The sequence below is a fragment of the Theropithecus gelada genome, chromosome 4 (assembly GCF_003255815.1).
Source record: "Theropithecus gelada isolate Dixy chromosome 4, Tgel_1.0, whole genome shotgun sequence".
Lineage (NCBI taxonomy): Eukaryota > Metazoa > Chordata > Mammalia > Primates > Cercopithecidae > Theropithecus > Theropithecus gelada.
This window is the reverse complement of record NC_037671.1, coordinates 39,001,932-39,027,960: the sequence shown is the minus strand read 5'-3', so window position 1 is coordinate 39,027,960 and position 26,029 is coordinate 39,001,932. Positions and strand designations below refer to the sequence as shown.

Here is a 26,029-nt window from a genome sequence, read left to right as displayed (position 1 = left end):
CAGTGGCCTAAGGAGGTGACACTGGAACTGAGATGTGAATCCCAAGAAGGAGCAAATCCTGTGGACTCCAAGAAGCGTGTGCCTGGCAAAGAGAACAGCACTGCAGGTGCCCTGAGGCAGGACCGGGCTAGCAAGATGGACGGGGTGAATGGCACTGAGTGAGCCAGCGAGGTTGGCAGCGTCTGGAGGGTGCAGGCCCTGCAGGCCCCAGGAAGGGGCTTCCAGTTTGTCCCACAGGCACTGGGAAGTTCCTGGCATGGCAGGCATGGTTTGATTCACGAATGAAGACGGCCCCAAGGCTGTGTGGACAACAAGCTCCCTCTGTGCTGCACTCCCACCGGCAATTCCCCTTGCCCAGCCCTTGAGTTCTCCTCCCAACTCTCAGCTTCTCCATTGCCAGAACTGGAGGAACCTTCTGCTGGAGTGGGCCCACGCGTAAATGCAAATTCCTGGCCTCCTTCTCTGCTGGTCTCCAGGCTTTTGGAGACTCAGCTGACCTGAGAACTCTGGGTGGCTTTGTGGACACTGAAGGCTGATCTGTGTCTTGCAGGGGCTCTGTGAAGACACCACACCTTTCATTGCCTGGGCCGGAAGGTCTTCCCACGGAGAGGATTAGCGGGAGGATTGTGCCCTGCTGGTCCTGGGCTCCCTAAGTCTTGTCAGCCCTTCTAGAGAGGCAGGTGCTGGGGCGGCCCTGCCCAGCGGGGGCTCAGCACCTGGAAAGCCCCCACCCCTAAATATCACCCTCTGCTGCTCCCTGGCCCATGGAATTCCCCTAACCAAAGCCACAATGTTACTCTCCTCAGGCGGAAACAAATCTGTGGTGTCAAGACCTCTGGCTCAGGAGAGGCCTTTTACTGAGGAGAAGACATGGGATGAGCAAGCCCAGAGGCCTCCCTGGAGGCGGGGGGGTGGGGGGTGGAATGCATGGGGGAGGGCCCCGGACCACTCTGGCAGCCAGGGATGTGGGGTGAAAGTCCCTGGGAAAAGGGCTGCCTTTTTAACGACCCAGTCTAGCCCCATGCAGGGCACACTGCACGGGACACCTGGCTGCCCAGAGGCCCTCCAAGGACAGACATACTGAGTCCAGAGCTGAATTCTTCAAGTGACAGATGTCCCTTCCGCTCCACGTCCACCCAGTCGAAGATCATCTCTGACTCCTCCTTGCTGCCCAGGAAGCTGAACTTGGCCACCTGGAAGGAATGGGCAAGGTGGGCAGGTGTTCCCACCTGGGAAGATTCTCACCCTCCAAAACGGAGAGATGTTTGTCTTCAGCCACCCCTACCTCACCTCGCCCTCATGTCAGAGTCCCCCCAGTAACCTGACCCAGGGCCTAAGCTTGACGTTCCCAACCCCACCCAAGGCAGCCCTCCCAGCAGGGCCATGAACTGGCTCCAGCCCTTTTCACTCTCTCCATCCAAAATCAAAATGTACCTGTCCTAAGTCCCATGTCTTTAGAAACTTGATAAAGGACAGCAGCCAGCCCTCCCCCAGAATGTCGTGATCAGTGTCCAAAAATTATCTGAGGCCGGGCATGGTGGCTCATGCCTGTAATCCCAATAGTTTGGGAGGCCGAGGTGGGCGGATCACCTGAGGCCGGGAGTTCAAGAGCAGCCTGGACAACATAGTGAAAATCCGTCTCTACTAAAAATACAAAAATTAGCCGGGCATGGTGGCAGGTGGCTATGTTCCCAGTTACTTGGGAGACTGAGGCAGGAGAATCACTTGAACCCAGGAGGCAGAAGTTGCAGTGAGCCAAGATGGTGCCATTGCACTCCAGCTTGGGTGACAAGAGTGAAACTCCGTTTCAAAAAAAAAAAAAAGTCAATGAGTTACATAAAATCTTCTATAAGAGTTCAGTTTATATATCACGGCCTACAGGTCATGATTTTACCTTTTTGAAAATTATAACAAGTTTTGGACTGAGGTCTATGGAGACGGCCCAGTGGGCTCATCTGGCAGAACCCAGTAGCCTGCATGGCTGCACAAGTGCATGTCATGGGCTCTTTTAGCCCACGCGCTTTGGCTCTCAGAGGGAATCCCAAGCATAATAGAACTTGGAGTTTGCTGATTTTCTGTTTCTCTAGTTACTTTGTTTTCCTTTTTGTAAATTTCGTGTTTTTATCTGGGGCTGCACATGAATGATAAGTTATTCCCCATTGGTGGCAGCAGTGATGGTCTGGTCTAAACCAGCGATGGTCTTTATGTTCTATTTGGTGATCTCTGGGGGATGCATCATGGAGACCTAACGCCTGTTGGTTGAAAAATAACGGAAAAACTGGTTTGCTAATCATTTTGTTGTTGTTGTTGTTTGTTTTTCTATTTGTGATCTCAAATTAGTGAAGAATTCCAGGCTGGGCACAGTGGTTCATGCTTGTAATCCCAGCACTTTGGGAGGCCGAGGCGGGCAGATCACTTGAGGTCAGGAGCTGGAGACCAGCCCGGCCAACATGGTGAAACCCTGTCTCTACTAAAAATACAAAAATTAGCCAGGCGTGGGCGCCTGTAATCCCAGCTACTCGGGAGACTGAAGCAGGGGAATCACTTGAACCTGGGAGAAGGAGGTTGCAGTGAGCCAAGATTGCACCACTGCACTCAAGCCTGGGTGACAGAATGAGACTATATCTCAAAGAAAAATAATTTCGTATCCACTGGGAAGGAGAACAGCTGTTTGAGATCTGAGTTGGTGAGGTTTCATGTTGCTGTTCACTTTTTTTTTTTTTTTTTTTTAGACGGAGTCTCACTGTCATCCAGGCTGAAATGCAGAGGCGCAGTCTTGGCTCACTGCAACCTCCACCTCCCGAGTTCAACCTATTCTCCTGCCTCAGCCTCTTGAGTAGCTGGGACTACAGGTGCCTGCCACCACGCCCGGCTAATTTTTTGTATGTTTAGTAGAGACGGGGTTTCACCATGTTGGCCAAGCTGGTCTCAAACTCCAGACCTCAGGTGACCCACTCGCCTCAGCCTCCCAAACTGCTGGGATTACGGGCGTGAGCCACCATGACCAGCCTGCTATATTTACTTTTGATCTGTGGCTGGAACTGTAGAAATGAAGCAAGATACTCTCTGTGCGTCTGTATATCTATACATCTGCAATAGAAAGGCCTTTAACTCTTTTTTATTTTATTTATTTATTTTTTGAGACAGAGTCTCACTCAGGCTGGAATGCAGTGGCACAATCTCAGCTCACCGCAACCTCCACCTCCTGGGTTCAAGCGATTCTCCTGCCTCAGCCTCTCAAGTAACTGGGATTACAGGCATGTACCACCACACCCGAAAGGTCTTTAACTCTTGTTGTCAGCGTGAAATACTCTTGTACATCTGGAGGGTATTAATAACTTAGTGTACTATGTCTCTTAAAGGAGTTCTGTGTTGATTAGTTTATAGAGACAAATAAGTGATTATATAAATCTAATGCTCCTAAAAATAACAGAAAATAACTGAAATTTGAATGCTTTAAATGTGTTAGACTTAAAACAATTCTTCTTAGAAATCGCTAGCTCAGAAAATTTTTCAGGAGCCAGGTCCATATAATTAACATGATTCTTTGAACAAATTATATTGGTTTAATAATTGTTTTGACAAAACACATATAATAGCTATCTGTCTTTTCTGTGCTTTATGTTAAGTATAATACAAGTATACATTCTGTTTTTCATAAGTCTGTATTTATTTTCTGTGAAGAAACTAGTTAATCTACATTTCCTATACTTCTCATTTCGACTTTCAGATCAAACAAGTCAACTTTATCTTATGTTTAAGAGTATAAACATGTAAATTTGTGCCCCACCAAATTGATTAATTATTCTAACAAATACATTTTGTATCAACAGTAATTATATTTTTTAGTGTGTCACCTTAACCACAGTTTCCAAGATTCTTACATAACTTTAGAATTTTGAATTAATATTGAAGTACATTAATTAATAAATAATTTTTGACTATCTGGATAATTTCTAAAACAAATTTAATACTGAAACATTGGTTGCTAATCATAATTTTAAGTTGATTTTTTTTACTTCTTATTTTCACATGCTAGAAAGTAGCTATATCTTTGGGTAATGTTAACAAATGAATTCATTATTTTCTACTTTAAAAAGTTGTGCAGGCGGCCGGGCGCGGTGGCTCAAGCCTGTAATCCCAGCACTTTGGGAGGCCGAGACGGGCGGATCACGAGGTCAGGAGATCGAGACCATCCTGGCTAACACGGTGAAACCCCGTCTCTACTAAAAAATACAAAAAACTAGCCGGGCAAGGTGGCGGGTGCCTGTAGTCCCAGCTACTCGGGAGGCTGAGGCACTAGAATGGCATGAACCCGGAAGGCGGAGCTTGCAGTGAGCTAAGATCCGGCCACTGCACTCCAGCCTGGGCGACAGAGCGAGACTCCGTCTCAAAAAAAAAAAAAAAAAAATTGTGCAGGCTGGGTGAGGTGGCTCATGCCTGTAATCCTAGCACTTTGGGAGGCCAAGGCAGGTGGATCACCTGAGGTCAGGAGTTCAAGACCAGCCTGGCCAACATGGTGAAACCCCCCCCTCTCTACTAAAAACAGAAAACTTAGCCACACGAGGTAGCGCGTGCCTGTAATCCCAGCTACTCTACTTGGGAGGTTGAGGCAGGAGAATCACTTGATCTCAGGAGGCGGAGGTTACAGTGAGCCAAGATCACGCCACTGCACTCCAGCCTGGGCGAGAGAGGGAGACTCCATCTCAAAAAAAAATGTTGTGCAAAAGAAAGTGGTGGAGACTCAGATATTTGTATGCCCATATTCATAGCAGTATTATTCACAATCGCCAAAAGAATCCACCCAGGTGTTCACTGACAGATAAGAGGATAGACAAAAATGACATATATGTACAACGGAATATTATTTGGTCTTTAAAAAGAAGAACATTTGGACACATGCTATGATACAGATAAACCTTGAGGGCATTCTGCTAAGTGAAATACAACAGTCACTAAAAGACAAATACTGTATGATTACATTTCTATAAGGTACCTAGAGTAATCAAAGTTATAGAGACAGAAAGTAGAATAGGGATAGCCAGGGGTTGGAGAGAGGAAAGTATGGGAGTTAACTATTCAATGGGTGCAGAATTTCAGCTTGGCAAGATAAAAGAAGCATTGGAGATGACTGGGGAAATGGTGGTACAACATCGTGAATGTACTTAATGCCACTGAATAGTACATTTTAAAATAGTTAAAATGATAAATTTTCTGTTACACATATTTGACCACTTTCTTTTTAAGTTGTGTTAGGGATACTCAAGGCTGTAGAAAGTTGGCTTATGTGTATTTGTGAGCTTTGCTTGTCTGCTAAAATTCTTGTATAAGACAGTTCTCAATTATTTATCCTTAGTTCTTCCTATGAAGGAGGTTAATTACACTGGTTAAAAGTGCAATTAATACAGGCTGGGCATGGTGGCTCACACCTGTAATCCCAGCAGTTTGGGAGGCCTAGGCAGGTGGATCACTTGAGGTCAGGAGTTCAAGACCAGCTTGACCAACATGGTGAAACCCTGTCTCTACTAAAAATAGAAAAAATCTTCCTGGCATGGTGGCAGGCATCTGTAATTCCAGCTAACTGGGTGGCTGAGGCATGAGAATAGCTTGAACCCAGAAGGCAGAGGTTGCAGTGAGCTGAGATTGTGCCACTGCACTACAGCCTGGACAACAGAGCAAGACCCTGTCTCAAAACAACGGCAACAACAACAACAACAAAAGTTCAATTAACTACAGATGCTTGAGGCTTTGCTAGGAGCAATAGCGACAGAGAAACAAAACTTTGTCTGCAAGGAAAATGGGATGCATTGTTGTGTGAAAGTGTCTGGTTATTCTAGAACATGAAAAAGGATAAAAAGGCAAAACTTGAATAGATATAGAATGTTGTAGAAAGTTTGCTGAAAGAAAATTTTATTTGCCTTGATTTATAATGCCTGAGTCTGAAAATAAACTATGAAATGTATTAACATTTTGCCAAATTTGGCCCAGTTTTGATGGGCTTAAAAATTGATAATAAATAGGCTTGGCACAGTGGCTTACGCCTGTAATCCCAGCATTTTGGGAGGCCGAGGCGGGTGGATCACATGAGGTTAGGAGTTCAAGACCAGCCTGACCAACATAATGAATCCCATCTCTACTCAAAATAAAAATAAAAAAATAGCCGGACATGGTGGCAGGCGCCTGTAATCCCAGCTACTCAGGAGGCTGAGGCAGGGGAATCGTTTGAACCCAGGAGGCAGAGGTTGCAGTGAGCCAAGATCACGCCATTGCACTCTAGCCTGGGCAACAAGAGTGAAACTGTCTCAAAAAATAAAAATAAAAATAAGTAAATACGTAAAAATAAATAAATAATAAATAAAAACTCATGAAAATTTTACAGCCACATGTTCTATTAATGCATAACTAGAATTTGGCTTTATCTCTACTAAAATAATAAATTGGTCTTAGAGCTCTTAGCAAGGGTTAAAAAAGAGGCTACTGTTTAGCTTCTTTGTAAGCCTCCCAGATAACAGAGATTCCCTATCTCACCAGAATCATTTCCTCTGCTTTGTTTTGACTTTACTATGTCTTAAATTTTTTTTAAAAAAAGCAAAGGTATCTCCCTTATAAAAAAGCTATCTACTCTTGCAATCATATTACCTTCTTCCATATTTATTTCAAAATCTTTTATTTTATTATTACTTTGATTAAATAGATAACAAAGTAATATTTCTTGGTCTCCCATGACCTCTTAATCTGGTGCCCAAATCTTCTCTAACGGCTCTTTTGATTTTGCCTTCCCAAGATTAGAGTCTAAATTTAGAAAAAAATACAATAAAAATTTGAAGATATCTTTCTCTATATTTTTTAAATACTTCAACACTATTACAAGAACATCATGGGACGAACAATCAAATCAGAAGAGATGTTCAGGCTTTTCTAGGCTAAGTTTTCATGGGCAAAGTGCTATTAATATCAATATTTCAGAAATTGCATGCTTTATGGGAAGGTCCTGGAGATTTCTCAGTGATTTTGCTATTTATAATATGTTCTTTTTTTTTCTTTCTTGAGACAGGGTCTCACTCTGCCGCCCAGGCTAGAGTGCAGTGGTGTGATCATGGCTCACTGCAACCTTGACCTCCCAGGCTCAAGCAATCCTCCCACCTTAACCTCCCAAGTAGCTGGGACTACAGGTGCACACCACCACACCTGGCTAATTTTTAAAAACTTTTTATAGGATGGAATCTCGCCATATTGTCTAGGCTGGTCTTGAACTTCTGGGCTCAAGTGATCTTCCTGCCTCAGCCTCCCAAAGTCCTGGGATTACAAGCAGTATGTTTTTATCGTCAGGGGAAACACTGATCAAACCATTATGAAATAGTTGTGCATTGTACCCCAGGAGAGAATTTCACTCTCCTCCATTCTGATACTATTAGGTAGTGTAATAAATAACCATAGCCTTTCAGTCTCGTTACTGGACACATTTCTCCTTTCCAATGCCTGCCTGAAGTCTCTGTTATAAGCTGCAGGCCACAGATTGCATCTTCAACAAAGAAAAACAAACTCAAAGTCTAGAGAAAAAGGACTGTACCAGGTTCTATGAACTACTTATGCTTCACTTGGTGTAGGCTTCCAAGCTGACAATGGATGACCTTCTGACTGAGCGAGTAGACTGAGAATTCCTACAACTGAGTCCAAAAGCAGACAGCTTACCCAAGATCCAGCAGAACAATAATTAATTACATGGCGTTGATTGAACAGCTGAAGGAAATCTAGTTACGGCTCTTTGTGGCAATACAGTTGATATTATTTTTTTATTGTTCTACTTTAATAGATCTGTGAGGAAGTTCTTTCCTGGTCTTGAGCTGTCTCTAACCCTCAGTTTAGTAGATTATACTTTTTTTTTTTTTTTTTTGAGACAGAGCCTCACTCTGTTACCCAGGCTGGAGTGCAGTGGCATCATCTCGGCTCACTGCAACATCCACCTCCCAGGTTGAAGCGATTCTTTTGCCTCAGCCTCCCGAGTAGCTAGGATTACAGACACATGCCACCATGCCTGACTAATTTTTGTATTTTTAGTAGAGACGGAGTTTCACCATGTTGGCCAGGCTAGTCAGGAACTCCTAATCTCAGGTGATCTGCCCGTCTGCCTCACAAAGTGCTGAGATTACAGGCGTGAGCCACGAAGCCCTGCCAGATTATACTTTTGTAAACTGAAATTCAACGTTTCAAGTGGTATCTGAATCTCATTGATCCCCTCATGATTCAGAAACCAATACTTTTAAGCCTGGGCAACATGGAGCAACCCGCAACCCTGCCTCTATAAAAAATACAAAACATCAGCTGGGCATGGTGGCACATGTCTGTAGTCCCAGCTACTCAAGAGGCTGAGGCGAGAGGATCCCTTGAACCTAGGAGGCGGAGGTTGCAATGAGCCAAGATCGCACCGTTGCACTCCAGCCTAGGTGAGAGAGCAAGACCCTGTCTCAAAAAAAAAAATTTACTTTTACAGACTTTCCTTACTTTCCATGGCAATATAATTATTTGCACGGGTTCAACAGAATCTGTCCTCCTTTTTTTTTTTATCAAGATATAATTGGATAAATCAATTGTGTAATCAAGGCCCTACCTGGAGTGTGTTTTATGGGATGTCGTCATTTAATCAGGTGTGACAAGCCTACTATGAGGAATGCCCATGGAGTCAATCCCTACAAAACCCTACCAGGAAGCTGGCCTGGAACCCCATGGATTGCTTCCTGGCAGAAGAGGGACCTTAGAAAAATCAGGGACCTCAAGAAGGGAGGAAGTCATTTAAATTTACAGGTGATGCAAGTGACATCTGGTGAAGAGAGTATCTTGAGCTTGCTTTTCTAGCCTAAGGATAGAAGTTGGGTGACCAACTCATCCTAGTTTTCCCAGGACTTTCCAATTTTAGCACTCCAAGTCCCATATCCCAAGTACCCCATTAGTCCTTGGAAAACTGGAACAGTTTGTCACTCAACTTCTATCCTAAGGCTACAGTTTGGGCAACATAGCAAGACCTCATCTCTACAAAATTTTAAGAATTGGCCAGGCATAGTGGCATGTGCCTTTAGTCCTAGCTACTTGGGAGCCTGAGGCGAGAGGATCTCTTCAGCCCAGGAGCTTGAGGCTGCAGTGAGCTGTGACTGCACCACTGCACTCCATTCTGGGTAACAGAGTGAGATCCTATCCCTTAAAAAAAAAAAAAAAAAAAAAACCAACCTAAGATTATGTATGAAAGCTTCTAAACAGAAGCTAAAATGTCTCAATACTGTCTCTATTTGTAGGGCAAATTCAAAGAGATTCATGTTTAATTATATCCTTGTTGCTCCTATGGAAATAAGCCAATGTAATGACAGCAGCCTTTTATACATCAAGAAAATTTTGGAGATTATCTATGATCACAGAAAAATTATCTGGCCGGGTGCAGTTGCTCATGCCTGTAATCCCAGCACTTTGGGAGGCCAAGGCAGGTGGATCACCTGAAGTCAGGAGTTCGAGACCAGCCTGGCCAACATGGTGAAACCCTGTCTCTACTAAAAATAAAAAAATTAGCCAGACGTGCAGGTAATCCCAGCTACTCGGGAGGCTGAAGCAGGGGAATCGCTTGAACCTGGGAGGCAGAGGTTGCAGTGAGCTGAGATCATGCCTCTGAGATCCAGCTGAGAAGAAGGAGGGAAGGAAGGGAGGGGGGGAGGGAGGGGAGAGAGGGAAGGAGGAAATCTGAAACTTGGATATGAGGCAAAAAGAATGCTGGCACAACCCATTGTTTACCTTTCATGAAAAGTCCCAAACTTACTGAAGTTACTAGTAGAACAGATAGCCTGAAAGATTTATGGCCTGTTAGACATTAGCCATTTTAAGAATTTAACTCAGTAATTTCATCCTAATACTTTTCTGTCAAATTGCTGGCTTCTCAAATGCTCTTTGAACCAGTCATAACATCTTACTGGTTCTCCCATTCTTTTTCTTTTTTTTTTTTTTTTAGATGGAGTCTCGCTCTGTCACCCAGGCTGGAGTGTAGTGGCATGATCTTGGCTCACTGCAACATCTGCTTCCTCGGGCTCAAGCAGTTCTCATGCTTCAGCCTCCCAAGTAGCTGGGATTACAGGCACCCACCACCACGCTCGGCTAATTTTTGTATTTTTAGTAGAGACGGGGTTTCACCATGTTGGCCAGGCTGGTCTCGAACACCTGACCTCAAGTGATTTGCCCACCTCAGCCTCCTAAAGTGCCAGGATTACAGGCGTGAACCACAACACCTGGCCACCCTAAGACTCTTTATGGGGACACACAACTGTGGCTGATCTTATGTTTCATTGCGTTTACAGTCGTTGACATGGTTTGATTTCCAGGGCTCCGACTGCTTCCCAAAATAAATGTCCTTGCTCAATGAGCCGAAAATTATAACATTTGCAAATTACTTATTTGGCTTAAAGTCCTTTTACTGGTTAAAAGACAAATGTTTCTGGAAAAGGGCAACACATAAAGCCTTACCAGTCATTTTCACATTAGTATAAACACATCCCTAGCGTTTTCTGAGAGCTCTAAATGAGAGAAAGGGGCAGGGGTAGGCAAGCCTTGCCTTCCTGTGATGGGGAAGTGGGGGTGTCAGGAGCTGCGGAAAGGGGATTCAGAGTTCAAATGGGGGCCTTGGGCTCACCGCCAGGTCCTCGCGGGTGACAAAGCCCCTCTCCTTGGCACCGCAGTCCTGGAAGAAGGCCTGTAGTTCTGCCGCTGCCTGAGAGGACCAAGACTCTGGCTCTGGGGCCACCTCAGCATCTTCACCATCAGCCGGCTCTCTTGTCTGCCGCCGCCGGCTGGAGCCCAGCTTCCGGACTTTTCGAGATGTTCTCTGTCCTGTCTCCATGGTTCGTTGGCCCTGGGGACAGAGGAGTGAGAGGCACTGGGCTGCTGGACAGTCACACCCTCTCTTGGCTCAAAACCTTCCCCTGGCTCCCATCACCTCTGGAAGAAAATCCACTGTGGCTGCCAAAGCCCGGCCTGATGGTGCCCCGCCGGGTCCTCTGATCTCGTCGCCCAGCCGCCTCACGGCCTCTCATCCATTCTGCTCAACGCCTTTGCCCTTTCTAAGTTTCTGCCTGGAATGCCCTTCTCCAGGCTATCCCCCTGCCCTCATCTCTTCAGGCTACTACTCAACTATCGAAGTCTTCTCTGACCATTAGAGAATTTATCCTCTTCACCCCATGCAGAATCTCTCTCATGTTTTGACCTGGAGGGTGGTTACGCAGGGTTTTCCAGGATCTAGCTGTCTGAAGGCCATAAGCAGCTTCCTGGGCCATCTCTCTGGTGACTCTTCTCACTCAGTGACTCATCCCAGCTGCATCAGGGATCCTTCCACTGACGCCTCCTCCCTCTCTCAGCCTCACCTCTCCTCCAGCCTTTTTTCTCCAGCACCATGTCTCTAGTCCTTCGACACCCGCAGCATGGAATCAGTAGCGCCCCATGCGGCTCTGAGGGCCCCACATGATGTGGCCTCAGCTTAATCCACCCCACCCCTGTGCCCTTGGGGTCCATGGCAACACTATTGAACCACTCATGGCTCCTGGAATTCCTGATTCCCTCCCACCCTGCTCCCTTTGCCCCAAACTCCACAACTCTCTCACTCCCTTACGTAGTTAACACCTTTTGCTTCCTCACTTTACAGGCTGCCTCCTCCAAGAAGCCTTCCCTGCAGTCACCCCGCATTCAAGCTGGGCTCAGTGCCCCCTTGTCTGTGACCCTGCTGTGGTTTGAATGTGTTCCCCAAAGCTCATGTGTCGGAAACCTGATCCCCAATGAGGCAGTGTTGGGCTGTGGGGCCTGGTGGGAATTGTTTGGGTCATGGGGGCACCATCCTTATGAATGGATGAATGCCATTATTGCAAAAGTGAGTTCCTTATAAAAGGATGGACTCAGACCCTCCTGCTCTCTGTCGTCCTTCTGCCTTCCACCATGGGAAGACACCACAAGAAGGCCCACGCCAGATTCTGCCTTCTCAGTCTTGAACTTTCTAGCCTCCAGAACGATGAGGAAATACATTTCTGTTCTATGTAAATTTCCCATTCTATGGTATCCGCTATAGCAGTACAAAACAGACCAAGGCAGGCCCCATGCTGCCCCGGCTGTGGATAACACTGTTTATCTAGGTCCATACTGCTCCCCGCCCCTTAGCACATGTTAGGTGCTCAAGTAAGGGGCGTCAAATTCATCATTCATTCACCAGTCACTGAATGTCTTAGTTCAGTCAGTCAATTGATAAGGATTTGGATGGTTGGGGATTCATCCAGGTGAGACCTCTGGGATAAGGAAAAGAGAGTCTGTGGTCTGGAAGGGATAAAGTCTGAGCCTGCCTTGGGGGAACAAGTCTGGGGCCCATAAAGCTATGGGATGAGAAGGACTTGATGTCCAGACAGGGCAGCTTCCTGCAGGTGGTGGACTTGTGCAGGTTCTACAGGAGGCATGTAGGATATGGAAGCAGTAAACAGTGTGTGTGAAGGAATCGAGGCAGAAGAGCAAGGCTCATGCCCAGGAGATGGAGGAGACATCTCCCCTGGGCGTTCTCTGTTGACGCTGAAGGCCACAGACAGGCTGGGTGGAGTGGTGCGAGGGCTCTGCTTTAGGCATCATGGGCTCATTCCAGGGGGTCATTTCACAGCCTCCCCTTGGGCAAGCTTCCCACGGGGAGCTGCACCAGCTGCACAGAACTTGGATGAAGCAATTTCTTATCCTGAGGAAGCCCCAAACTTCAAACAGAAGTACATTCTCTCTCTCTCTCTCTCTCTCTCTCTCTTTCTCTGCCCTCAAAGTCTGTTTCAGAAGCAGTTTTGTTTTTTTTTTTTTCTGAGACGGAGTCTCGCTCTGTCGCCCAGGCTGGAGGGCAGTGACACGATCTCAGCTCACTGCAAGCTCCACCTCCTGGGTTCACGCCATTCTCCTGCCTCAGCCTCCCAAGTAGCTGGGACTACAGGCGCCCACCACCACGCCCGGCTAACTTTTTGTATTTTTGGTAGAGACGGGGTTTCATCGTGTTAGCCAGGATGGTCTCGATCTCCTGACCTCGTGATCCGCCTGTCTTAGGCGTGAGCCACCGCTCCCGGCCGTCAGATGCCGTTTTAAGATCATAAATGTAAAACCACAGTGGTGTGCTGGGGCTTGTGAGGGCCGACTGTGCACACCTCTTCCTATCTCGGCAGCTTGGAATCAGCCACTGTGGGAGTATTGGTACCATGGGAATCAGCAAATGCTATGAATCAGGTCTCCTGCCCCCACCAAAGAACAGTAACCAGCACACCTCTTCTGAAGACTTCATCTGCCCCAACCCTTCCCACCCTCTGTCATGCACATAAGCAACAACCATTTACCGAGCGCCAACTGAATGCCAGTACAGTGCTAAGCAGGCCCGCCACAATCCATATGTTTCCTTTAAGCAAATTAAGAAAAGATATTTCCTGCTGGCAGACACAGCCCAGTGCCAGGGCTCATGGTTTGACAAGTGGAATGTGGACTGGATTCCAGTCCCCATGCACCTCCTTGGCTGGGCATCCTTGTGCAGGACACCCCTGCACACCCCAGCAGAGTCCCTGGCCCTCCAGGTAGAGGTGTGACTAACTCCTGGTCTCCCCCGGGGGACCTCACAGCCTCATGCAGGAGACACAAACATAATTACAGTGTAGCACAGAAGGAGCAGCACACCTGTGTGTCAGGTGCTGGGAGAGCACTGAAAAAGGAGCAACTCACTGATCAGGGTGTCAGAGAGGGCTTCCTGGGGGAGGTGACATAGCTTAGCAGTGAGCTCCAGGGCAGGAGAGATTATACTTAACCCTGATGCCCTCATATATGCCCAGCCTTGCTTAGGATATGTACTGGGCTCTCAACCCACTTCCTCTGCTGACTCACTGTCCCCAGAATGTGGAATGTTCTAACAGACAACTGAATAGAATCAGAAAATATCAGGGTCAGACACAGTGGCTCACACCTGTAATCCTAACACTTTGGGAGGCCAAGGCGGTGGATCACTTGAAGCCAGGAGTTTGAGACCAGCCTGGGCAACATGGTGAAACTCCATCTCTACCAAAACCAGAAAATTAGCCGGGCATGGTGGCGTGCACTTCAAGTCGTAGCTATTAGGGAGGTTGAGGAGGGAGAATCCCTTGAGCCCAAGAGGCAGAGGTTGCAGTGAGCCAAGATTACACCGCTGCACTCTAGCCTAGGCAACAGAGCGAGACACTGTCTCAAAAAAAAAAAAAAGAAAAAAAAAAAAGTCTTTCTACTAAAAAACATGGAGGCTAAAAAGCCAAGAATGAGGAGTAAGATTCTAGGGGTTAGAATAGGGAAGTCCCCATGCTAATCTAACTGGCCTTCACCTGGTATCTCTCACCCCTAATTCACCCCATGTTGCCCCATGGAAATAATGACCACATAGACACCCCTCCTTGGGTCTAGAGGCCTTCCACACCTAGAGAGGCCTTCCACACCTAGAAAGTCACCATCTACCTCCATTCCCCATCCCCCTAAGAGGGGAGCCCCTTCCTTCCATGGGCCGATGACCCTTCTTCAGTGGCTAATAGGGTTTGGCCTAGCAGTTCCGGCCTTGTAGGTTACACTCAAAGACAGACTCCCTGTAGAATAGAAGGAGATTAAGAAACAAAACAACAACAAAATAAGCTGGGCATGGTGGCCTGTAATCTCAGTACTTTGGGAGGCTGAGGCAAGAGGATCACTTGAGCCCAGGAGTTCAAGACCAGCCTGGGCAACATAGCGAGACCCTGTCTCTACAAAATAAAATAAAACTAGCTGGGCTTGGTGGTGTGTCTGCAGTCCTAGCTACTTGGGAGGCTGAGATGGGAGGATCACTTGAACCCAGGAGGTCAAAGCTACAGTGAGCTATGATTCACCACTGCACTCCAGCTGGGGCGACAGAGTGAGATTCTGTCTCAAAAAAATAAAAAAGGAAAAATAAAAGAAAGAGTCACTGAACCTCAGTACTAGAAGAGGGTCAGTCCCACTCTCTTGACCTGGAGTTGCAGAAAAGGAGGCTCATGAGAGAAAGTGACTTCCAGTCCCATTGCTGTGAAGTCAGACAGGCCTCTGCTTCTCCCAGCTCTGCTGCCCATGGGCTGTGCAACCTTAGGGAAGTCAATCAGCGTCTCTGTGCCTGAGCTTCCTCACTGGAAACTTAGGACTAATAGCTCTCACACAGGGTTGCTATGAGGGTTAGGCAAGATAATTAAAGTTGAAACATCAGTTCCCATTTCCCAGGATGGCCCATCTCCCTTTCCAGATTCACTTTCTCTTAGCACTTGTCACCTTCCCAGAATAGAGAGCCTTTTGCTCATTTTTGTTGTAAATTTTCCTTCTCCTTATGCTGATACAGAGGCCTCACCTGAGTAGGGAGTCGACCATTCTGTTCACTGCTCTATCCCAAGAGCCTAGAACAGCGCTTGGCACACAGTTGGTACTCTGTAAATATTTGCTGAATATACGATCCACATGAAGCACGCTCCAAAGAGTGTGCTTGGCATCCGTGACTACCGGGTAAAGGTAGCAATGACAACAGTGGTGATGACATTGATAAAGTTGAATTCTATTTGAGGCACATAAAAGCCAGGTTCCTTGCAGATACAATTGATCCCATTTGACAAATGAGGAAACTGAGGGAGGTTCCAAGAGGCAGAGTGACCTGCCCAAGCCGTGATGTCAGTGGTAGAACTACACCGGATTCTGCTTTTCTGGTTGGTCATGAGATGGACTTCCCCAAGGCTACATCCTGGAGAGGTGGCTCTTCCCTGGGCAGAAGGCCCCTCTGGGGATGACAAACGCCCAGTGGAGTAGCCCTGAGTGGGACAAGGGCTTTGGAGCAGGGTGGGCGTTGACAGGCTTGGCTCCTGTGGTGACGCCCAGTGTCTCGTGTACTTCCGGTGATGGAGATAACACGGCCAAGGGAGCAAGATAAGATTCCCTGTGCAGAAGGCTCCGGAAGCAAAGTCCACTGTGATATGAGTGTCACATCACAGCCTACCGAACTCCCACAAGTGTAGGAAGTAGGAATCCTGGAAGAAATTCCCTGCAGCCACATCCTAGGACATGTGGTGTTCTTGACATTCCTTTCTGGGAGTTCCTAGCCCAGCTGCACCTCCACAGCCCATTTCCAGAAGTCCACTGGCATTATATAAGGAAATAGCACCTTCCAGATACCTCGCCTGCCCCACCCCAGCATCTGCCCTCTCTGCCAGTCAATCCTTCTCTCCAGGAGGGGCACTCAGCCACCTGCTCCTTGCCTGTCAGGTGGTCTGGGGCAGGAAGGCAGCAGATGCCCTCCAGCCATCACCACCTCAAAATCAGTCACTTGTCACCATCAGGTGGGATGGTGCGCTCACCCCTTGTGCCTTCATATTCAGATCCCTGACAGCACCCCACGGCCTGACAGCATACCCTAAAAACAGCCTGTGTCCCTTTTAGGCCAGGCCTAGTCCCTCAGAGACAGTAAGGACATCCTTCAGTCAATCCACAAAAGTACACATGCAAACGTGCACGCACACACACCCTCCTCGGCCATCACCCTCACCCTCCACTCCCTCACCGTCAGCCTCTCGGTCAGACACAGCACCCCTCATGGCCATTCCATCATTCTATTCTGCATGTGCAAGTGCCGTCGCCCAGCACACATCCCTCCGAGTCAGCCAGCAGGGCCACCCTGCCAGCGCCCTTCTCCTCCACCACTTTCTCCTTAGTGCATCCTCATGCCTCACATCGTTAAGAGTGGGGGACCCCTTCATGGCTAGGACACACATACAGCCCCTCAGCATGATCACCTCTCCCCACATCCCTCACCTAAGAAATCGCATAAAGCTTGAAGCCAAACATGAGAGCAAATGAATCCCACTCCCAAGCATCCAGGGGAATCCACTCCCACTGTGGTGTTCTGTGAGGCAGCAGGCACCACAGGCTGCCCACCAGGAAGTGGAAGCCAGAGAAGAAGGGTGGGGTGGGGCAGTGGCAGATTACAACCTGGCATGGGCCCTGCCTGGGGCCTCCGGGTGTCCATCACTGTCTCACCAAAGAGTGCTTAGAACTGGGCCTGCTGTGCACTCGGCTGGCTTCAATAGCTATAAATAATAGCCATACTCGCTAAACCCCAATTGCCCAAGTCGGTGGGCCTGAGAGACCACCTAGTGTCTTGTTCCAGTCTACTTATCCTCACTTCTCCCCTCCTAATAGAGAAACTGAGGCTCTGAGAAACCAGGTGCTTGCCGCAGCTTGCACAGCCATTTACGGGTGGTGATGCACCCCAGCTTCCTGCCCAAGTGCCTTCCCATCCCCTCCCTTAGACCATGCAGAGAGCTCCAAATGCAGGGGAAAAGAGGGCTCTGCCCCTTGCACCCTTGACATAGAAGCTAAACAGGGACCCCAGCTCCCTCCCCCATCCTCATCCTTCCAAAGAAAAAGAAGCATTGCAACCTTGGGATGGCTCCTACCTCTCAAAGGCTCCCAGTGGAACACGCAGCCCTGGGCTCTGGGACCTGGTGGTGGGGTGACTGCTGCCCTACAGAGCCCACGAGCTCTAGAACTGTTAACAGTCTTGTCTTGCTTAATCGCCCTTTCCGTTCCCCAGCGAGCCAATCTCTGTGCTCATCTACAGGACTTCCTGTGGAAGCGACCACTGGCAGCCCTTTCACAATTTTGCCTGGCACCCCCAGGCATCCCTGCCCTGATTGGTGTCTTGAAGTGGAGAATGCTGGAGCTAGCAGGGAGGCCTTCCTAAACAGAGGCTCCGAAGAGTGAGATGGACTGCTCAAGATCACCTAGCCCTTAGTGGCACAGCCAGGACTGGGCCTGAGTCTCTGGTTGCCAAGGCAATGCCTTATCCCAGACAGCAGCAGATTGATGAGCCCAGCCGTGGCTGAAGCTAAGTATATCAGATGCCCCAGGAGAACTGCCCACCCTGCCTCACTTCAGGCCCTCATTCTCAGACAGTGTCTTTGAGCCTCAGGGGAGGCTTTATATCTAAATCACCTTTTAGGGAACAATCTAATCTGATACCAAAATACATTGTAGAGCTACAGCCATCAGAATGGTCTGGAATTGGAGCATGACTATAGATGGATGAATCAGTGGAACAGAATAATGAATAGACAGAAATAGACTCGAATATCTGTGGGAATTTAGTGTATCATAAAGGCATCATTTCAAATCATTGGAGAAGAGATAGTTTATTCAATAAACTGTGTTGGGAGAATGGGCTAGGTATCTGCAAAAAACAAAGTTAGAGCTCTAACTCTAAAAGCATTCCAGATGGATAAAAGCATAAGCATTTTAAAAATCAAAATCACACAATTATATGTTGTTTGGGATTTACTTCAAAAGTATTGAAGAGTGGGGAGAATAGGTAGGACATAGATTAAACAAGACTGGCTCTGGCCCTGTTCTGATCCCTGCTGGAATTGATGAGGGTACCGCGGGCTCATTATGTTCTTCTACTTTTCTGTATGTTTGAACAAATGCCATAAGAAATCATGGCGTAGTTCATTTGCCATGGTTGCAGAAGAAGGAGGGAAAGAAAAGGAAGAAATAAGGGTGGGAAGGAAGGAAGGAAGGAAGGAAGGAAGGAAGGAAGGAAGGAAAGAAGGAAGGAAGGAAGGAAGGGAGGGAGGGAGGGAGGGAGGGGGGAAAGAAGAAAGAGAGAGAGAAAGAAAAAAGAAAGAAAGAAAGAAAGAAGAAAAAAGAAAGAAAGAAAGAAAGAAAGAAAAGAAAGAAAGAAAGGAAGAAAGAGAGAGAGAGAAAGAAAGAAAGCAAAGAAAGAAAGAAAGAAAGAAAGAAAGAAAGATCTGTCATGGGATAGCCTAGGTGTGGTGGCTCATGCCTGTAATCCCAGCACTTTGAGAGGCTGAGGCAGGAGGATCGCCTGAGCCCAGGAATTCAAGACCAGTCTGGACAACATGGTGAGACTCCGTCTCTATTTAAAAAAAAAGAAGAAGAAGGAGAAGAAGGAGGAGAAGAGGAGAAGGAGGAGGAGGAGGAGGAAGAAGAAGAAGAGAAAGGAGAAAAAAAAGGGAAGAAAGGAATCATGGGATAATTTTTAAATAATCTTCGATTAGGCAAGGCCCTTCCAGATATATCACAAAGCATTAGAAGCCACAAAAGAAAATAATGAGTCATTCAACCATACGGAAACTTTTAAAAAATAAATAAAACTGAATGGCAATAAAAGGTCACCATTGACAAGTCAAATCAAAAGGCAAATAAACTGTGAAAAAATACTCACATATCATAGAAAATAAGTTAATTTCCTCCCTCGGTAAAGAACTCCTACAGATCAATGAAAGACCAATAATGCATTAGAGAAACTGGCACCATATATGAATAAATAATTCATGGAAAAATAAATATCAATGGATTTAAACATATGAAAAATGTTTATAAAAATAATACATTGAGATATCAATGTAGTTTTATTCAGCTATTCAATTAGTAAGACCAAAAAAGTGATATACTATATCATAAAGGATGTAGGAAACACATTCACACAATATTGGCAGGAATATAAACTGGTACACCTTTTATGAAAAGAAATGTATAATATCTGTCAACATTTAAAATGCAAAAATCTTTCTACCCAGCAATTTCACTTTCAGTCATTGGTTCCACAGATGATATACAATATGACAGTATGGAAGGATATTCATTACAGCATTGTCTGTAGTAGCAAAGGATTGGAAATGATCTAAATTTCCATCAGTAGGGAGCTGGTTAAATGAGCTCTGATACATCCGAACATTGGCATACTCTGCACCCGTGAAGAAAATGAGAAAGATCCAGGTGAACGGATATGGAATGACCTTCAAGATATTGTGTCATATGAAAAAAGTAAGGGGCAGAACAGTGAGGATAGTGTGCTTTTTATGAAGAAAAAAGTGTATGTGTGTGTATGAAATATATGCAATAGATAAGGGCCGTGATATAGTTAGGTTTTATGTCCTCACCCAAATCTCATCTCGAATTATAATCCCTATGTGTCAAAAGAGGGAAGTGTTTGGATTATGGGGGCAGTTTCCCCCATGCTGTTCTTGTAACAGTGAGTGAATTCTCACGAGATCTGATGGTTTTACAAATGGCAGTTTTTCCTGCGCTTGTATAATTTCTTCCCCTGCTGCCATGTGAAGAAGGTCCTTGCTTCCCCTTCACCTTCCACCGTGATTGTAAGTCTCCCGAGGCCTCCCCAGCCATGTGGAACTGTGAGTTCATGAAACCTCTTTCCTTTGTAAATTACCCAGTTTCCGGTATTTCTTTATAGCAGTGTGAAAATGGACTAATACAGGCCAGGTGAGGTGGCTCACGCCTGTAATCCCAGCACTTTCGGAGGCTGAGGCAGGCAGATTGCTTGAGCCCAGGAGTTAAAGACCAGCCTGGGCAACAAGGTGAAACTTTGTCTCTATAAAAAAATAAGCAAAATTAGCCAGGCATGGTGGCGCATGGCCGTAGTACCAGCTACTCAGGAAGCCAAGGTGGGAAGATCGCCTGAGCGCTGGAGGTCCAGGCTGCACTGAGCTCTGATTGCACCACTGCACTCCAGCCTGGGTGGCAGAGTGAGGTCCTGTCTCAAAAAGAAAAATAATAGATAAGCACACACATTCATATGTTTGTAAATGCATAGAATATTTCTGACAGGATATACAAGAAACTAGTCAGAGTTGGGCTGGATAGAAGTGTTGGGATGGAGGAGGGGGGCAGATTTATGTTTCACTCTTTACTTTTAATGTATTTTATGTTTTTACTATCTGTGTACATTACCTATTCAAAAAGAAACTTAAAAACAGTGTGTACATATACAAAGAGAGACTGATGAAGGAAACATGGTAAAATGTTAACATTTAGGAACAATGGTAAAGGGTATATGGGGATTATTTTATTATATTTGCAACTTTTCTGGATGTATAAGATTATTTCAAAACAAAAAGTTTTTAAAATTAACAAATTTAATTTATAAAAAAATGAATCTTATCACAACCAACTATCTGAGGACATTGATACTCAGAGAGTTTCTGAGGCTTTATTGAACTAAATAAGCACTCATTTATTTTTTATTATTATTATTTTTGAGACACGGTCTCACTCTGTTGCTTAGGCTAGAGTGCAATGGCACAGTCACAGCTCACTGCAGCCTCCTGGGCTCAAGTGATCCTTACACCTCAGCCTCCCAAGTACCTGGGATTATAAACATGCACCACCACACCCAGCTAATTATTGTATTTTTAGTAGAGATAGGGGTTTCACCATGTTGTCCAGGCTGGTCTGGAATTCCTGGACTCGAGTGATCCACCCGCCTTGGCCTCCCAAAGTACTGGGATTACAGGCACAAGCTACCGCACCCGGCTTATTTATTCAACAAATGTTTATTAAGCACTTCTAGGTGCTGGACACTGTGCTACGAAATACAAAACGTAGAAAGTGTAGAATAAGAAAATGTAGAAAACATGAAAATGTAGAAAACTGTAGGGAAAACAAGCCATATGTAATATAATGCCAAACAGTGGTAATTGTTTTGAAGAAAAAGCAGACAAGGGCTAGAATGGCGGTGGGAGGTGTATTTTAGATGAGGTGCTCGGGGGAGGCCTGAGGAGGTGATGCTGGAAAGAACAAGTGAGAAACAAGATCTGGAAGAAGAGGGCAGAGGGGCCGCGAGGCAGGAGCAGGCTTTGTGTGCAAGAGAAACAGTGAGGAGAGCCCCGTGGAGGGAGCACGCGGGGGAGGGAAGTGCGGGCGGGCGGCGGCGATGGAGAGAGAGGTAACAGGCAGGACCCGTAGACCATATGGGCCCATTTGGAGGGCGACACGAACCGACTTAGGTTTGAAAGGGATCCCCTCCCCGCCCCCTGCTGCTTTCATTCTGGAGAAGAGACTGTACTAGGCAAAAGCAGCAGCAGGGAGACCCGTGAGGAGTTAACACAATCCAGACAAGAGACAGTTGCTTGGCCACGGAGGGCAGGGGTGGAGGTCATGATGAAAGGTGGCTGGACTCGGGATATGTACTGAAAATAGGACCAATAGGGCTTGCTGCTGTATTTGGGCAAATGCAACAAATCCAGGACCTTCATTCCAGCAAAGGACTCTCTCCACTCCTATAAAAACAGAGTGAGGTTGGATTTTTAAGACCCAGCCCTCAGGATCTCAAGGCATCCTCAGTTTATTTGTCCCCCAACCCTCACGGGCCCTGCTCCCCACCATGGAAATAAAAGGGACATGGAGAAGGCAAGAGTGGTCACACCCTCTCGGATGCAGCCAGAGTGCCAAAGAGTCCTGCAGGTGGTGAGAACTCAGCTTGGCCTTGTCCTCGGCACCAGCACCAGGGAAAAAACCTGCCAGGACATACCAAGTGCTAGGAAAAAAATTAGATCCAGGCACGTTTGGAAACGATGGCGCTAACTGAAAAATACAATGTTACTGAACTGAAAAACACTGTGCTCAGAACTAGGTTTTGCAAAAATAGAATCAATGGACAAGGATCAAGAGCAGTGAAACTGTTTTACAATTAGGAAAGTTTTCACGCTCACTAATTTTTAATTCCTTACAAGTGCTTGAAGACTCTTCACAGCTTGTTAAATCCTGAAGCAAGATATTCTCCATTCTAGGGCCCTGCAGTGAGAGCTGAGGTGCAAGCTAGGACCTGAGCCTCCCTGCCTCCAGCTACTGGCTCCAAAATAGCTCAAGAAGCTTAGGCAGGTGGGCAGTCCCACAGAAAACCAGGGTCAGGGAGCTTGCTTCAAAGCTGCATTTGGGTAGTGCTTTACGTAAGATTGAGAAAACCTAAATTACATCAAAGACTGAGGAGGTGCACAGAAACAGATAGGTCCCTGCAAGCCTCCTCTTAGAACTGTCACAGCGGCAATGACCCTGGGCGAGGCACTTCCCCTTTCTGGTGTATTGAGCAGGCAGTGTGATCTGGAGTCATCAGCATGGACATTCTGGCCCCTCACCACTTCCTAGGGCCATGAGCTTTGGTAGATATGGATCTGTGTTCACCTAAAGCTTTGGTAGATAATTCCTGGCAGGCTAATGATTTCCCACCTCAAATGTCTTCATCCCTCTGGTTTTCTTCAGCATTACAGGAATTTGTTCCACCCCGTGAGGAGCAATCTGGACTAGGCCCTGGAGGCAGCCCTATCAGTGATGGAAAGTGTCCACAGATACGTAGCCTAGGTAGCCAGATAAGTACTCCAGAGAGAAAATTGTAGGGTATGTTCCACACGGTTTCCTCGAGGCTCCCTAGCAGGTTTAAGCCCCAGTTGCACACAGTGGAACTTGTTCACTGACACCTTTATTGACCTTCTCCTTTCTTACATTCTCTACTTTCCTGCTGTGCCTCCAGGGACTACCTCCCAGGTAATCCACCTGCACACAAGTCCTTGTCTCAAGTTGTTTGGGGAGTGGGGGTGGTGGGGGTGACTAAGACAGTTTCCAGAAATGGCAGAAGCAGGATAGGCTTCTGAAAACAGAAGTCACCAGTGAAGTGACAACGTGGATCCAAATGCTGTTGGTGAGTAAGGTGGTGATAACCCTTGGCAGACTACAGCATCACAATGTCCACAATGTGTGTAGTGGGTTGGGAAGAGGCACAGGTAAAATTTCAGGAGCAACATTGACTTATGCCATAAGTCTAACACTTGAAAGATACAGGGCAATAGTAATGATAAGGATTGTGGGGTTGGTTGGCTTTTGTTATTTGCCCTAGAAACCTTGAAGAAAGACAACTCAGGGTATGTTGTGAAGACAGGAGAACTCCATAACAGCATTCTAAATGACCCTTATCTCTCATAGCCCAAGAGTAGGCTGTGCTGAAAATCAGGCCCAGGATCTGATTGTAAAAGGGGTGAAGTTTCAAGAGAGACTAAAAGCACAGCCTCAGCAGACCTACTACCCCAGGGTCAGAATTCTGATAGGGAAAGAATGGGGCACTAGGACTTGAATGGAGATATTTGGATAGATGCACTTGAGAAGCTTGTACCCTCAGCTTCCTTGAGCCTTCTAGGCCTGTAGAAGGACCCCTTCCTTTACTAGAGAACAATCTCCCATAACCTAAAGACCACGCTAAGGACTCACCTGAGGTGGATGTCTCACAAGGTGATGCTTATCTTCCTCAAGATCCTTCCCTCCTGCCTTCACTGCCTCTAGACCAGGATCAAAAAACATTTTCTTAAAGGGCAAGAGAGTAAATATTTTAGATTTGCAGGCCATGTGGTCTCTGTTGCAACTATTCGATTCTACTTTTGCTCTTAAAACGACAGTGCAAAAACAACCATGGACAATAGGTAAACAAATAGGTGTGTGTGCATTCCAATAAAACTTTATATACAAAAACAGGCAGCTGGTGCATGAACTATGGTTTGCCTACCCCTATTCTAGACCAGTAATTAGGGTCAGGTCTTACCATTGCCCAAGCAGGAAAGTATATAGTCCCCATTGCTGGAGGAAATAGCTTATTCACAATAAAAACTACAGGTCTGGTTGATATATATTAGTAGGAACAGGAAAACACATATAGGAGGAGATCTTGAGGATGTGGGACTGGGGCCGGGGGGAGCTGAGGAATACAAAGCTAGATAAACAGGGTTTTATGGAGTGACCCTTCTTTTGACTCAGAATTTAACATCCTGGCGAGACCTCTGGAGCTGGTCTTAACACGCTACTGAATTGATCCTTAAGGTTTAGACACAATGATGGCTGACAGTCAGTGAGGTAGCAATGCTGAAACAGCCTTGGAAGAGTACTAATGAGGGATTAGAAGGCTCAGAGAGGAGGGCCCAAAAGGCCTTCCTTTTGCAAAGCAATAAAGAAGTGCCTAGTGAAAGGAGCTCAGTGCTGGTTGTCCTCCATAGCCCAGGTTCACGGAGGAGATACTCCCACGGAATGCCATGGCCACTGTCAATGGAGACATTAAGGTTCTGGAAGAGCAGAGACCACATAGGGCCACTTAATCATCAGAGGCAAGGTGGACACAATTACAATGACAGGCAGCAAGGCCTGAATGGTGACCAGGGTTCCTTGATCTGCAGGGCTCTGCAGCAGTGGAGTCCCTAGGGCAAGAGAGCTGAGCATTTAATGAGAGTCTTGCCTGACTTAACCACAAAAATCAAGGGTGAGTGATCAGAGGCTGATGTCACCTGCCGAGATAGAAAACTGCAATATCTTACCTAGTTTCCAGCATTGAGCCAGTTCTGACCCAGGACACACTGATGGAAGAGAAAGATCCATAATGCCACTATAAATATATAAAATAAATGTTTCCTTGATTCTTCCCGAAAGTGCCCTCTGGCTATTTACCAGAATAGCTGTACAGTGTGGAACAGGGAATAACCAGATCATTTGAGGTCTGTTAGATAAAAGGTCTGAGCTTTCATTGCTTCCAGGTGATCCAAAATGCCATTATAGCCTCCTTTTAGAGAGGGGGACCATAGAAGGCCAGATGATAAATAGAGTTCTAGCCAAGCTCATCTCCCAATGAGTCGGTGGACCTACTCTATGGTTATTTCCTAGCCCTTGAGTGCAAATTGGGATGCATAACTTCACAGATGGCAGAACTCTCACATTCTGCCACATTCTCACATTCTCTGTCATCTGTGGAATAAGAGCCATTATGGAAAGAAAGACTTAGTAGAAGTCTCTAAAATTATCCCGCTGGTCAAGGTCGTAAATCAGAAGTAATAGCATATCCCAGGTGGGTAGAAATTAGTGAAACCCTCAGAGACTTAAAGGATACTGAGGTGGTCCCTATATTATCTCCATTGGTTCCACCCCATACTGCCCCTGTAAAAACCAACTGAAGCATGGTGATTGGTGATTATCCACGTGGCAGCCCTAATCACAGCCATGATCAGATACAGTATCCTTACTATAATGGTCTACACAGCCTCTGATGGTAAGACGCCAATACTACGACAAGTGTGTTCTTTTCAATCCATGCCAGGAAAGGGGATCAAAAGGGGTTCACATCCACTTTCCCTACAACAATTTAGAGATCTATCAAATTTGTAAA

At 46.4% G+C, this 26,029-nt stretch overlaps 1 protein-coding gene across 1 annotated transcript in view; it reads right to left on the bottom strand.

Annotated features, from left to right (window-relative positions):
- RAB44 (RAB44, member RAS oncogene family) overlaps positions 1-17,542 on the bottom strand; it is a 35,807-nt gene extending 18,265 nt beyond the window's left edge. The window contains exons 1-3 of the mRNA XM_025384373.1: positions 17,478-17,542; positions 10,664-10,882; positions 1,082-1,193 (exon numbers count right to left, since the gene is read on the bottom strand). Of these exons, the coding sequence (XP_025240158.1) occupies positions 1,082-1,193; positions 10,664-10,870 (319 nt within the window). The 5' untranslated portion in view covers positions 10,871-10,882; positions 17,478-17,542. The remainder of the gene's footprint in view (positions 1-1,081; positions 1,194-10,663; positions 10,883-17,477) is intronic.
- Between the last annotated feature and the right edge of the window lie 8,487 nt (positions 17,543-26,029).